A 14310-nucleotide genomic window follows, 5' to 3' on the forward strand; every position below is an offset into this window, starting at 1 on the left:
TGGGGCTTATATCACCACCTGCTGGTCTTCATGTAGGCATACATATACAACATACTTGACTTGAATTAAACAATGTAAATTATATCAATTTTGCATTATACAATATTATACATAATAATAATCCATATTGATCCCATTTTCCTCTATGGCTGCCCTTTGAATATAGTATTTATTTATTTTTGGATAGAATACTCATGAGTCGATCTTTTCCTCAGTGTCTATTAACTTTTGTGAGTTTTGTCATTCACAATGGACTGGATGGGGGTGTCTTTATTAATGACAGATTTTAACTATTTTATTTATTTATATTTTATGTACATTTTGATACTTCTAAGGCAGGTGGCATATCATTTTAATCACTTCAGGCAGATCTATGAGCACACAATGTAGATTTTCAAAAACTTTGCTGTAAAGGACATGCCCAAAATAGGGACACCAGGTTTGATGTGTTCACCCAATGGAGTGATTTCGACTCGCTTACTTGTTACACTTTTACAACATAGGAAGGAGATTGTTGGGAAGCTGATTGGAAGCACAGTGCCATGCACTTTCAAGATTCCCTCAATAGTATTATTTTTCTTTAAACTATGTTGCTTGTCTAACTTAGCTATCTGAATGTTTTTTTTTTTTTACAATGCAGATCCTGTGTATTTAGGACTTCATAGTCTATTTATACACCTCCATTTCCACCTACTGGTGGGTTATACACTATGTACAGTACACCTGCCCAGCCCAGGTTAGGTTGGATGTTAAGTCTTATTTATATTATTGCTGTCGGGCAGAAACCTCTCATCTCCATATTTTTTTTCCATTAATGAATGCCCTCATACTACAGTGTCACACAAAAGTAGCAAAAATAGCAGATCTACAAGCTCAAAACACGTCGCGATGCAACGCGTTTTGAGGTTGTAGATCTGCACTTTTTGGAATCCTGAAAAGTAACAGTTTTGGACATGTGAGGTTTCCACCCGACAGCAACGATGTTATATTGTTACCCTTTCTGTTACTACTGATACTACTTATTCTATACTCATCCTCTAGCCTTAACATCCATCCATATACTGTATACTTGGCCGGTGTTAATTGCATCAGTCTGTGAATAAAGTCCAATACGTTGTTTTAGAAAAGAATAGCAGATGACGAAATTGATGGAAAAAGGTGTTCTATGTTTAATACCAAATACAAAACTGACAACCCAATGAATGCTGTGTATGCCATCACATATTCAAACATTAATTCATATGCCATCACATGGCAGTGCCACTTGGTGAAAACAGCTGATCTACAAGCTATGAGATGCATTGATAGTTCTTAGATGAGTTCTAATCAGCAAGGGACACGGTCATACCACGGACTATAAATGAGGCTTTTAACCTGCTTAAAATGCGGCGTCTATTGTGTTTGTGTATAAAAGCTGCAATCCGGAACTTATTTCAATGAATAAAACATCGTTAACCAATCTGTATGGTACAGCATGCCAGTACTAGCACATCTGCAGTGACGAGTAGTACTGACCAAAGCTCATGAGCGCAATATCTCCCCTGGAGATGTTTTGTCCTGGAAGGGGATTTTGTCTTGAAGGAGTGGTAGTGGTAGGTAGGTAGGTAGAAGTTTGAGTCTCCCACGCAGGAGACCCCAGGGTTTAAATCCCAGATTGCAGCTTTAAATGACAGTTTTCCCAAGCGAAACACTTGCGGTAATTTAGACCTGTCAACTTCGCTCCACTATATTACACTTAAAAAACACTTAAACCCTATATACATAGTTGACCGGGGTCCAGCAGGGCTCTATACTAGTATTACCCTCAACGCCAAATCTCTAGGGCGAAAATAGCACATGTTCGCATTTATGTACAAAGTGTCTGATTGCAGGCTCAACAAAGTCCTGAATCCCGGGGTCTCGTTAACTGGTCCCCGCAGAGGATTCTTTGATGGTGATGGCCGGCGTGGGGCCGATGTGCGTCCACACGTATCCTTTCTCCGGCCGCATGGGGAGCGTCGGGAACGGAGAGCTCCGGGACTTGAAGTACTCGGACGGGGCGTGGCACACAAACTCCAGGTACTCCATCTTTCTGGGGAGATCTTCCTCTGGGCCTAGAAATGGAAAATAAAATGGTAAAATGGTGCATTTATAAAGCACCTTTAACCAAAGCGCCTTACAATGCGTTACATTCATTCACACACATTCACACAGTTAGGGGTTCAGTGTCTTGCTCGAGGACACTTCAACACTAACCCAGGGGGAGCCGGCGATCGAACCGGGAACCTTCCGATTCCCAAGCGGCCGCTCTGCGTCCTGAACCCCTTATTATTGGAAAAACACAGACGAGCCTTCAAACCATCTATAATCGCTAATGTGAGGCTAGTTATTTTGGGGGGACATTTTTATGTTGTATGTCTAAGATGGGCGATTGTAGTAAGACAGGAAGCCAAGGGCAGAGAGAGGGGAGAGACACAAGACAAGACGAGGAGTCAGATTCAAACACAGGTCCTCACAGATCGCATGTCGATAAATAATAATGACTCTCAGGCTTATGGCATATAGTTTTGTTGTTTTGTTTGTTCATTTTTCTGTTAGTTGTTCATTGTTTTTGATGTAAAGCGTCCTTGGGTTTATGAAAGGTGCTATATAAATTTGAGGTATTATTATTAAATAATCAATAAAATGGTGAATTGATTCATATGTGTAATACTGTAAAGTTTGTTTTTGTTAGACAATATAAACGTTAAAAGTTAAGAGCCAAGAGAAAGACATGCTGGCCTCCAAATAACTGAAATCAGTCGTGGCAACTGAGAAATATAATCTATGAGGACAGAGTCACTGGCTACAAAACAAACACCACACTAGTGGTGTTCCCTGCTATTTCTTACCAACAATATAAGTCCCGGGATCAAAGCCGTCCTTGGGGCTGGCCTGTGTGGGCAGCAGCCAGGTCAGAGCGGCGCTCTTCTCACAGTACTGGTCCTGGACGAACCCTCGGATCTGAGCGTAGTACGACTTCCCATCGTCCTCGTCCGTCACCTTGATCACATCGCCTATCTGATAGAATACACCCTGCGGGTACAGCATAATAACAAACAAAAGATAAATGATACATCATACGTAATACAAACATAAATACATCACACACCAACACACTGGTCCGGGGGACCCCAGAGTTACGGATCTGTAACTCTTTAGTTTAAAACAATGAACATTGAGACACTATAGTGCGTTTTTTTGCCAGACCGAAAAGGTATAGGCAGAAGCTATCAGAGAGCCTATCTTTTTTTTCTACATATTTAACAAAAAAGAAGAATTTTGGATCACCTAATGCTTCTCAAACTGGGGTGTCCTTAAAATTCAAGAGGTTGAAAAGATATAATACATCATATCCTAACATTCAAATACAAATACTACTGTTTGGGTTCACGGTAATATGTTGCTGTCTTGCTTCATCTTGTGGCATTCTAATTCGTCACACTCTGTACTGTGCTTACTCACACAATAATTAATTGCTGTGCGTGGCAGTCATAGCTCTTGTCACATTCAATTAATTTGAACATTCTGGCATAAGACGTATATTTAGTCAAATATCTCCACTATCACACAAGATTCACATGGGACAACTATGCATGACGGGACGGCATTCACAGCAGCATTAAACCTGGACATTTCAATGAGCATACGCAAAACTAATGGTCAGGTGCGATTACAATTACCCCACACTAGCATGTGCTCATTGAAGGAAGTTTACACGTGATCAGTGCTGCTGTGAATGCTGTCCTGTCACGTACAGAGAATGATGTCCCTGTGAATCTCGTGCAAAAGTGGAGATATTTGACTGAATACAAGTTTTCTGTCAGAACAAGGGATTTGTTAAGAGCTGACCAAAAGTCACAGCAATTAATTAATGGGCGAGTACACATGAAGTGCTATAAATTAAAATGCTGCCGAAATGAATCTCTCAATGTGTGGAATATCAGCCATTGTAGGGCTAGAGCAGAACCATCCTCCTGGGGAATAGGCCTACTATAAAAACGGGTAAAGAATTGGCCAAATTGTCAAATAATATAAATAAGAGGCACAGTTTTGCGAGGCGTTGTGAATTTGTAGATGGGCTATTTTCACAATTTTTATCTGTGGAACTCAACTCCTAGGTAAGTGCTTGTCAGGGTGAGGGGTCCCCAGTTCAAATATGATCCTTTTGGGGGGTCGCGGCCTGAAAAGGTTGAGAACCACTGACATCAGGTGTTATGTGGGACTCAGACAGCATCATAAACACTATACCTTGTAAAAAACGGATTCCGCCGTGATGATCGTGGAGACAGATTCCGGTGCTTTGATTGGCTGACAAAAGAGATCACATGAACAAACTGTCAATTTGTGGTTTTATTGAAACATAAACCATTGGTTAATAGGAAAATAACTTTGTTGGGATGGTCATTAGGCCCAGTAACTCACATTTTTCAGTTTAAATATGTGCCTTCTCCCTTTTCCCTTGGTTGACACCTTCTTCTCAGAGGCGGGGGCTTTGTACTTGGTGCTCCTCAGGCGCGCAGATCTCCTGTGGATCTCCTGTTTGGACTGTAGACAACAGCAGCAGTAGATTAGTCCTTCAACTTTTTCGCTCAAGAACCAAAAGAGAAAGTAGACGTTTGCCTGGGGACCAAAACTAGTGAAAATAGCAGATCTACAAGCAGATCTACAGCTTGTGGTCTGCCATTTCCATTAAAATGTTTAAATTGCTTTTAATTTATGACGTTTTTTGTTAACCTTTTTTAAATCTTTTGAAATAAGGACCGACCTGTCACGCCCCCCGACCGATGGTGCAGGGGGCAGGATCTTGTCCCTCGGGCTGTGTGTTGCCCGTGTGTGTGTGAGTTACCATGTAAAACATGGCGCGTGTGCTGCTGACGTTTGAACCAACCTGCTTCCCTCCTCCTCCTCCCCCTCCTCCGTTGTTCTGCAGGGTGACGGAGGCGACGGTCTGTCCCGCAGACCCCCCGCCGGTCTTCCCCGTGCAGTTGTTACACAGGATCTCCCCCTGGGGTCCCTTCTTCCACATGGACGAGGAGGTGGTCTTGCAGACCGCGCAGCACGGCTTCAAACCCAGCGGCATGTCGCTCGACACGCTCCTAGTGAGGATTACTGCCTGTTAACAATGAACAATAAAACAATCCAGAGTGTCACTTACAGTAAGCGAGGTAAACACATACATAGAATGCAGAGAGCCAGTGTAGTGCCTCAAGAAACTAGGATACGAGGTAAACCAAGACCCTAGCGTCAGTTTAAACAATTGCACTATCGATATAACAATCTGTACATTGAAACTATAGGAGACCTGTTTATTGGGGTTTAAAATGCAACAAGTTAGGGTGGGTACAGAAAATGGATGAAGAATAAACAAACTGAGGGCATGATGCTCAACATGGGATTTGCAGGACCACGAGGGGGTCCCCAACAACATGATTGATAGTTAGGAGGAGGAGCAAATGGAGCCTTGTCGGTATGTAACTGAGTACAGTCTCAGGGTTAAAATAACACATTGGGTTTTACAGCATGCATTGGGGACCCAGAGATAACAAATGCTATCAAATGGGGGTCCGTGGACTGATGCATATCAAACTGGGTGTCCTTGAGGGGATTCCAGCTAGGGGGTCCCCAACTAAAATGATTGATAGTTAGGTGGAGGACCAAATGGACCCAGGCAGGTCTGTAACTCTGAGTGTGCAAAAGGAACCAAATGGACCCTCACAGTTCCATTTGGTTCCAATTGTACACTCTCAGAGATACAACAACACATTGGATGTTTACTAGCCTTGGATCATGACTATCATAGATGTATTCATTTGATCGATTTTGACATTTGCATATCCATCATAATACGAAAGTAAAAGTCAAGGCAATCAAATCTAGTCTTCTTGATCCAAGGCTAGGATTGTACAGCATTCATGGATTGGGGTCCCAGAGAAAGGGGAAAAAAAGATATCTGATGGGGGTACGTGGACTGATGCATATATCAGACTGGGGGTCCTTGAAATAAAAAGGTTTTGACAATCACTGGTTCAGGGAGGGAACTCCCCATCGAAATGCAATGCGTCGTGTTTGATGGGGAATCTAACGGTTATTAGCGGCTACAAAGCTAACAAAGGTGTCGCTCTCTGAAAAGTAACGAACCTACAAGCCATCTAGCCTTAGATCAAGACTATCGTAGATGTATTTTATCGATTTTGACATTTATATATCTAGTACGAGAGTCTTAGCGACCACCCCCCCATTTTGCCCTGGAATGTCACCAGTAAAGCCCTAATTTCTCCAAACATGTACAAATGCAAAATATAAGGTGCTTAACCACTTGCAAATGTTAACTAGGTGTTCGGAGTATTTGTGCAATGTATTAGTCCATATTTTACAATAAAGAAGTGTTCTAATCCCGTCTGTGTCCAATTCTGTCGGAAATTCCCAATGGGGCGGTGGTGATGGGGCGCATCCGGTTAAAGCCGGAATTACACTATGTAAACAGGAAGTCAACGAGGGGGTTGGAATGGCGTTCGGCCACAGACGGGATTTAAACACATCTTTATTGAGAAATGTGGACTAATACATTGCACAAATACTCCGGACACCTATTTAACATTTGGGGCAAGCGGGTAAGAACCTTATATTTTGCATGTGTACATATTCGGAGAAATACGGGCTTTACTGGTGACATTTCAGGGCAAACGGGGGGGGGGGTCGCTAAGACTCTCGTAGATACGAAAGTAAAAGTCAGACTCGATAAAATACATCTACGATTGTCTTGATCTAAGGCTACAAGCCATCCGTTGTTGGCTTGTAGGGTCGTTTCTTTTCAGTGAGCGACGCTAAGTGCATAAATGACCGGTTTAAGACGGAATAGTATTATTGTTAGATGGTTCATAATAAAGACAACATACAAACCGTTCTTCTTCTGTTGTTGTCGTCCGCGACGGCGCTTCCGCTTCCGGGTCGTGTTCTTCTGTGGTGGTGTGCAATTCGGATCGCACCAACGTGTAGCGCCACTCATGTGTCGGAATGCTGATAATGACTTGTATTCTGAGTAAAACGATGTACATCTTAATAGGAATGTATTGAATATAATAAAAGTTATAGTAATAGGAATAATAATATTATTATATATTATTTTTATTGTTATTATGATAAAACTACACATATTCTCTCATGTAGAGTGAGATTATATTGCGAAGACTAACGTCAGAGAGGATTTCAGAGTTACCACTTCAGCTCTATTTAAACTTTGGCTATTTTCAAAAGATTGTAATACAGTTTATACATTTGAAACCTGTGAAAAGGGACATTCTGCATAATGGGTAGCCTACTTTAACTTTTGGTACTTTAAGTAGCTGTTGATGCCAATACTTTAGTAATTTTACTCAAGTCAATTTTGAATTCTGGACATTTATTTATAACAGAGGTATTTCTACATTGCAGTATTGATACTTTTATCCAAGTAAAAAAAATTGAGTACTTTTACCCATAGATATATATCTATGCTTTTACCCACCTACAGTGAAATACCACTTTTAAACCAGCGAGGGGCAGCAGAGCTGCAGATCTTTAACATCCGGAAGAAGTAACAAGTAGTAGACGGTAGAAGAAGAAGGAGAACCAAAACAATAGAAGAAGAGTCAGGCGTGCGCTCGTCTAGTCCAGTTCAGTGAGTTGATCAGAAAGCAGAAAGGATCGAAAACACAAGCTTCTGGCTGATGAAGATGTCTGAGCAGAACACCTCCTCCTCCTCCTCCTCCTCGGACAAGGAGCAGCATCTCTCCTCGCCCCCTTCCTCCTCCTCCTCCTCCTCCTCCTCCAGCAGACACTCCATCTCTCTGCCCATCTCCAGAGTGAGGCTGATCATGAAGAGTTCCCCCGACGTGTCTAACATCAACCAGGAGGCTCTGTTCCTCACCACCAAGGCCACGGTACGGATGACTAGATCTATTTATCCAGTGGTGTAAAGTAACCAAGTACATTTACTCAAGTACTGTACTTGAGCACTGGATTATTTTCCATGTTCTGTACTTTTACTTACTGTACTCCACTACATCTCAGAGGCAAATATTGTACTTTTCCTCTTCCACTACAATTATTTGAAAGCTTTAGTTACTTTGTTGATTTTGATTATTATTACAAAACATACACTAACCACTTTGAGAATAGCCGATCTACAAGCTCACAGTGAGCTTGTAGATTTCAAGAGATCTTCTCACATGTTATACATTTGAAAACTTGTGAAATGGGACCTTCTGCATATTGAGTACCTTCTTCTTTTGTACTTTTACTCAAGCACATTTTGATTACTGGACTTTTACTTGTAACAGAGTGTTTCTACATTGCAGTATTGATATTATTATTTTTTACTTAATTAACAAATTTGAGTACTTTTTTCACCCCAAATCCTGAAATGAATTGATGAACCCATCGTTGTCATGTTATGAAGTAGCCGTGATACAAGACTGTATATTATATGAGTCATGGGTCATCTTCAAAATAGCGTTTGCACTTTCTCCCTTTTTGGCCCGTACATCTACATAAACGTTCGGATATCAAATATATAGTGCTTATCTCATGGCCATGGATGTTACAATTGTGTACGGCTCATACATTCCCGTATCTTCCGTATTGTTCAATAAAGAGCATTTTAAATCGATCGGTGGCCATTTTTGCTGTTTTTCGCCATTATGCTTTCAACTACAACCTATTGGTTGGGAGGTGTATTGCACTCTGATACATTATAACTCTATGAAAAAATGGCCACTGATCGGATTAAAATGCTTTTTATTGAACAATACGGAAGATACCGGTACTTCTGAGGACCCTGACATAATTGCAACATCCGTGGCCACGGGTTTAAGCTCTTTATATTTGAAATCTGAACGTTCTAAGTGATTTACGGACCAATAGGGGAGAAAGCGCAAACACTATGTTGAAGTTCATCCATGACTGTCATGACTGATGACCGTCTAGTGATCCATGGCTAACTGGAGATATAGCGAGAGCCTACGACGAGAGCAGATCTACAATACCCACGCGTTGTGGGCTTGTCGATCGGCTCTCGTCGTACGATGGAGCTACAGCCGCAAGCAACGATATGCTATCTAGGTGGAAAGTGGCTTTGTATCACTTCATGTATGTTTTGTATTAATGATCTAAATCTGCAAAGTAACGAGTAACTGGCTGCACAGTGAAAGTACCTCAACATTGGACTTGAAGGGATAGTTCACCCCCAAAATGACTTTTTTTTCCTATCGATTAGTCACCCCATGGAGACTTGAATTATTGGATTTTTAAAAAGTTTATATTTCTTGTCGCATTCCTAAGCCAATAATTTGCTGCCTACCGGTCCGCTGGTCATCAAAGCGTCCCTATTTTAGGCATTCATTATATTGGCCAAAATTGTCAGAAATGTTCAATAATGGTATAAATAGAGAGCTCCGCATAGTGAGCTTGTACATCTTCTATTTCCGCTAGTATTCATCATACGACAAAGTACAGTAATCGTCTCTGTCGAGTGGAAACCTCATATGTCCAAAACTGTTACTTTTCAGGATTCAAATTCAAAAATAGAAAAAGTAGCAGAACTACAAGCTCAACATTTTAGCTAGTATATCTTCTACTTTTGATACTTTTGATCAAGTAGGGCATTACTGTACGCAAAAACACAAACATTTAGACGATAAACTGTAGGGCTTAAGTGATGGGTAAGTACAGTTCTTGTGTAAATGTAGTTAGTCACTGTGTACTGTACGCCACGATTGTACAATATATAGTATAATTCTTATGTTAATCAGACTAATCGGTTTCGTTTATTATTTTAAATTGATTTATTGGTATATAAGAGATAAAAAATGTATTAAAAAAACCTTGCTTCCAGATGATTTGGTTATAACTCGGTTATTGGTTCTAAATGTAGTTTTTTTCCCTGTTCATTTGCATCATTGTGTTCATGCACCTTATGTCTAACCTTGTGTATATTGTACCAGATGGATATGTATGTGCATTATGTATGTACCTTAGATAGATATCTGTTTAGATTTGTATTTATCTCCCTGTCTCCCTCCCACTTTTTCATTTCTTTTCACTTTCTGAAAATAACAAAAGAACGAGCTTGCACAAAAATAAATTGCATCCACTTCTTTACACCTGTAAACCTGTGATTCAACTGACAATACAGTTGATTCTGATTGTGTCGTTGTTGTTGTTTTATTAACAGGAGCTGTTTGTGCAGCATCTGGCTCTGTCCTCCTTTAAGAACGGGTCAGGCAGAGACACAAAGTCTCTGGCCTACTGTGACCTGGCCACTGCTGCTGAGGAGACCGACACCTTCCAGTTCCTCACAGGTAGAGCTGTCTGTCACCATTACACACAATCGATTGTCACACAAATGATTGCGATTAACAATTTTAATTGTGTTTTCGGCATTGAACACTGGAACATATGAATAAAAACTTAATTTCTGTTTGGCTTTTAGGCTTCGCATTAAAAAAAATGCACAGGGCAGATATGACAAATAACTTAAACATGCAAACACGTTATACTTTCAGAAAACTTTTTAAATTGCAGAAACAGCTGATCTGCAAGCTTATCCTTGTCACTTTGTGACGCGTTGTAAGCATGTAGATCTGCTATTTCTGGAAAATATTTGAAAATGCATGAACATTTTTCAAAATGGAAACGATCATGACGATTATTAATTCTGACGGGCCTAATTCAGCCCTGCTCTGCTTTAGCTGTGAACACCTGCTACATGCATGCACAGTATAACGTTGCTGTCAGGTGGAAACCTTGTATCCTTTTTCATGTTCATACGTAAATTAACGTAAATTAACACCCTATTTTATTATACTACTGTGCCTCTCAAAAGTAGCAAAACATTGCGTATCTACAAGTTGTGTTGTAAGTTGTGAGCTTGTAGATCGGCTATTTTTGCACTTTTCAAAACAAAATTGACTTTAAAATAGAAAATTATGACTCCTGTGTTTTTGCTCTACGTTACATTATTTTCGCTGGAAAAAGCCGGTCTACGTTGTGAGCTTGTCTGATCTGCTATTTTCTGCGACAGATAGTTATGTAAGTTATGTGATAATATTTTGTGCCAGCAACCCTCATAAGTGAAGATTTACTTATTATAACTTAACACATTCACTGCCAGAATTTTTTCAGAGTTTTTGCAGTTTTATGCCAAGAGATTTTTCATTGAAAAAAAAAAAATTCTCAGGAGCCGAGATACAGAATGTTTAAGTTTTAAGTTAACAAGGAAGTGGATAGGAGTCTAGATCTTCGAAAAATCATATCTCCTTGGTCTTTGGGTCAAAATTAAAAAGAAAAAAATGTTTTGCTTAAAACGAGTTAACTCGATCTAGGCAAGCAAGTGATGGATTCTAAAAACGAGTTAACTCTATCTAGGCAATCAATGTGTTAACTAATATAGCTGGGGACCCCCTGGAACCTCCCCAAGGACCCCAGTTTAAGAACCACTGCTTGATTTCATTGCATTTTCTTCATCCTTTTAATTGACAGACATCCTCCCGAAGAAGATCTTGGCAAGAGATTACCTGAAGACCTTGGAGCAGATGCAGGAAGAGGACGCAGACATCTGAGAAGCACGCCGGCCGCCATCCCGTCACTAAATGTCAGTTTGTGGTCACATGGGTTCATGTACCCGGAGCAAAAAGTGACGGGCGCAAGAGACTCAACATAGGTGGCGTTCTAGACCGCATAAGAATGAACGTGACGCAAACGGCAGGACTCTAAAAGGACAAACATTCTCCTGAAGCGATCTACATACACTCGGTCAATTTAATGCTTTGAGCGACAAGTGACACGTCGAGCTACGCGTCTCATTGGTGGACAAAGTATATACTCGAGTATTCAAAAAGTACAATTATGAAGGGCATTTAAAATGCATTGCTGTGTTGAAATTTAGAACATCTCCAAAATAAATTCTACAAATTGTAGAACAGCAGATCTACAAGTTTGCAATGCGCTGCTCTGTGACACGTTATGAGTTTGTAAGTGGTTCATTAATAATTATCTTTTTCCAGTCAAAATACAATATTTCTATTTGAAATGTAGCGGAGTGAAATGGATGTGCTTAAAAACTAAACAAAAAAACACAAAAATGTACTTAAGTACAGTAGGTTACTCAAGTAAATGTACTTAGTTACTGTCCACCACTCGTTCCGAGTCTTGAACATCCATACTTGCCTGCGGGACAAAAAATGTAAACAAGGAAGTGAATGTAGTGTCACACGTGGTAACGGAGCTTACTTAACCTTCCCAGCCAGTCAACATTTCATGAAGGCGCCTGTGACCGTTCATTCTGTTCCAGAGGTACGCGACACATTCCGAGACACGTTTCTGTTGTTTTTGGACGTCTCTTTCATTTGGCACTTGTCACTCAAAGCATACATTTACCTTTAGACAGTACCAAGAGGTTCAAAGAAACACCACTGCATTAATTTGACATAATGACATCTAGCTCTGCCACATTTGGAATCATTTTGGCCAAATACCTCTAGCAATATTCTAACGATATTGTGCAGATGATTATTGGTCCTTTCACGTAATATTTACACAGTGAGATATTTGATCAATAATACCATAATCAGTAATGCCTCTATAATAAGTAAGCGGCTAAAGGCAAATTCTAGAACAGCTAGAACAATCATGTAAGTTCCGAAAAGGACATTGCTTTACTACTATGCAGCCTTTAAAAGGAAAGGAAAGAACACCTATCTCAATATCCAAAATGTGAGACAATATCTAGATAAAATAATCATTCCTAGTCTCTTAATGACATCAATATAATAGTCCTAATTTGAGAGATAATAGAAGTTTGACCTCCCATTGTTTGCCGTCCCAAAGATAATAAATGAGTGTAGGCTACAGTACTGTTTTTGCTAGAAAAGCGTATTTTAGGTGTGTTTAAGCGTGAAGCATTAGGACATAGTGTGTTTTACATGCCTGGCTTGTTCCTTCAGAGAGTGGTTTTATTTCTGCTCCGCCTCTCAGCCTGGTGGAATTAATACTATTGTGTGCACGGCCTTAAAAGGACCGTATCTTCATATAACTGGTCCTCAGCTAATGCTCATTATAAGATGGCACAATTTCCGTCTGCTAACGTCATCAATGGGGATTCCAAGCTATTAGAAACTACAGCATTGCTCTTCCTAGAAAGTTAGCATGCTGAAATAGAAGCCATTGTGCATGCATAAATAATAATAAATGGTTTGACATCTTTGACATTTCCAACGATACCTAGTTGCCTACCAATGATGTCTGTGTTAGGCAGGTTTCTGACACTGTGTAGGCAGAAATGACGCCATTCCATTTTATAGTGAGCATTAGTGAGGACATGACCGATTTACATGAAGATAAGGTTGACAATGGGTGAAGTGCTCCTTCAAGGAAGGTAGAGTCTAATGTTTTCCTGTATGATCATTCGATGTTGTGGACCAACATGAGGAGCTATAGGAGAAATCCATTCCACACAGATGAAGCAGCAATATCTCAGGTCTTTTACCGCTTTCAATTTAGCATCCATGTTTTGGGGCATTTTTCTAATTTTCAGAAACTAAAACAAAAAAAGCTCAAATAGCAGGTCTACAAGCTACAAGACACATTGTAACACCTAAGCTTGTAGGGCTGTTACTTTCACTGTTCCTGAAATGGAGCTTAAAGTGCCGTGAAACCCTAGGCTGAATTTGTTTTCCATTTCAGGTTAAAAACATGGCAGGCGAGAACGCATCTGCGTTGCAAATCTTACACACCTGCCACCCATTATTAATTTGATTCACTGCAGGCAGCTGTGTTGCTTACATCACCGTGTTAGGTCAGCCTTCTGCAGACCGTCATGTTTTACACTGCTGTCGCTTTTAACCTGACCTGGAAAACAAACTATAAAACCGGGCGAGAGTTTCATCCTTGGTGAAAGTGCTTACGCTGTTTAAAAAAAAACATAATAGTAAACCATGTCTTTAAACCCATGCTGTCACGTAATGTTTTACCCTGATCATGCTCACAACATCTGTGAAATTAACAGGACTTCTCTTTGCCTATGTTATTCTTAGTTGTAAATTGCTGTTTGTTGAAGCTAAGCATTGCTGTGCGTTAGTTGACAGTACTAAAAGCAAGTAGTTAATGGATTTAAATATTATTTTGTATTATTTTAACTACTCCATTTACTGTGAGTGTACCCGCACTGTGTTGAAAGATGCAAACAACCACTGCTCTGAACAGATGTGAATATTTGAAGTGTAAACAACGTCTGGCTGTTACACAATAAAGACT

General features: G+C 40.2%; 2 protein-coding genes across 2 annotated transcripts; one reads left to right on the top strand and one right to left on the bottom strand.

Annotated features, from left to right (window-relative positions):
* Window positions 1–512: 512 nt before the first annotated feature.
* gatad1 (GATA zinc finger domain containing 1) lies at window positions 513–6960 on the bottom strand. The gene is made up of 6 exons (XM_084081371.1): window positions 6918–6960; window positions 4910–5134; window positions 4444–4566; window positions 4270–4329; window positions 2871–3054; window positions 513–2093 (listed from the first exon to the last, which is right to left on the bottom strand). The coding sequence occupies exons 2-6, from the start codon at window positions 5099–5101 to the stop codon at window positions 1903–1905; spliced, it is 750 nt and encodes a 249-aa protein (XP_083937497.1). The 5' UTR covers window positions 5102–5134; window positions 6918–6960; the 3' UTR covers window positions 513–1902.
* chrac1 (chromatin accessibility complex subunit 1) lies at window positions 5902–12796 on the top strand. Its single transcript, XM_084081374.1, has 4 exons — window positions 5902–6632; window positions 7532–7940; window positions 10232–10358; window positions 11539–12796. The coding sequence occupies exons 2-4, from the start codon at window positions 7728–7730 to the stop codon at window positions 11616–11618; spliced, it is 420 nt and encodes a 139-aa protein (XP_083937500.1). The 5' UTR covers window positions 5902–6632; window positions 7532–7727; the 3' UTR covers window positions 11619–12796.
* The last annotated feature ends 1514 nt before the right edge of the window (window positions 12797–14310 follow it).

The sequence above is a fragment of the Gymnoscopelus microlampas genome (assembly GCF_963454915.1).
Source record: "Gymnoscopelus microlampas genome assembly, chromosome: 15".
NCBI lineage: Eukaryota > Metazoa > Chordata > Actinopteri > Myctophiformes > Myctophidae > Gymnoscopelus > Gymnoscopelus microlampas.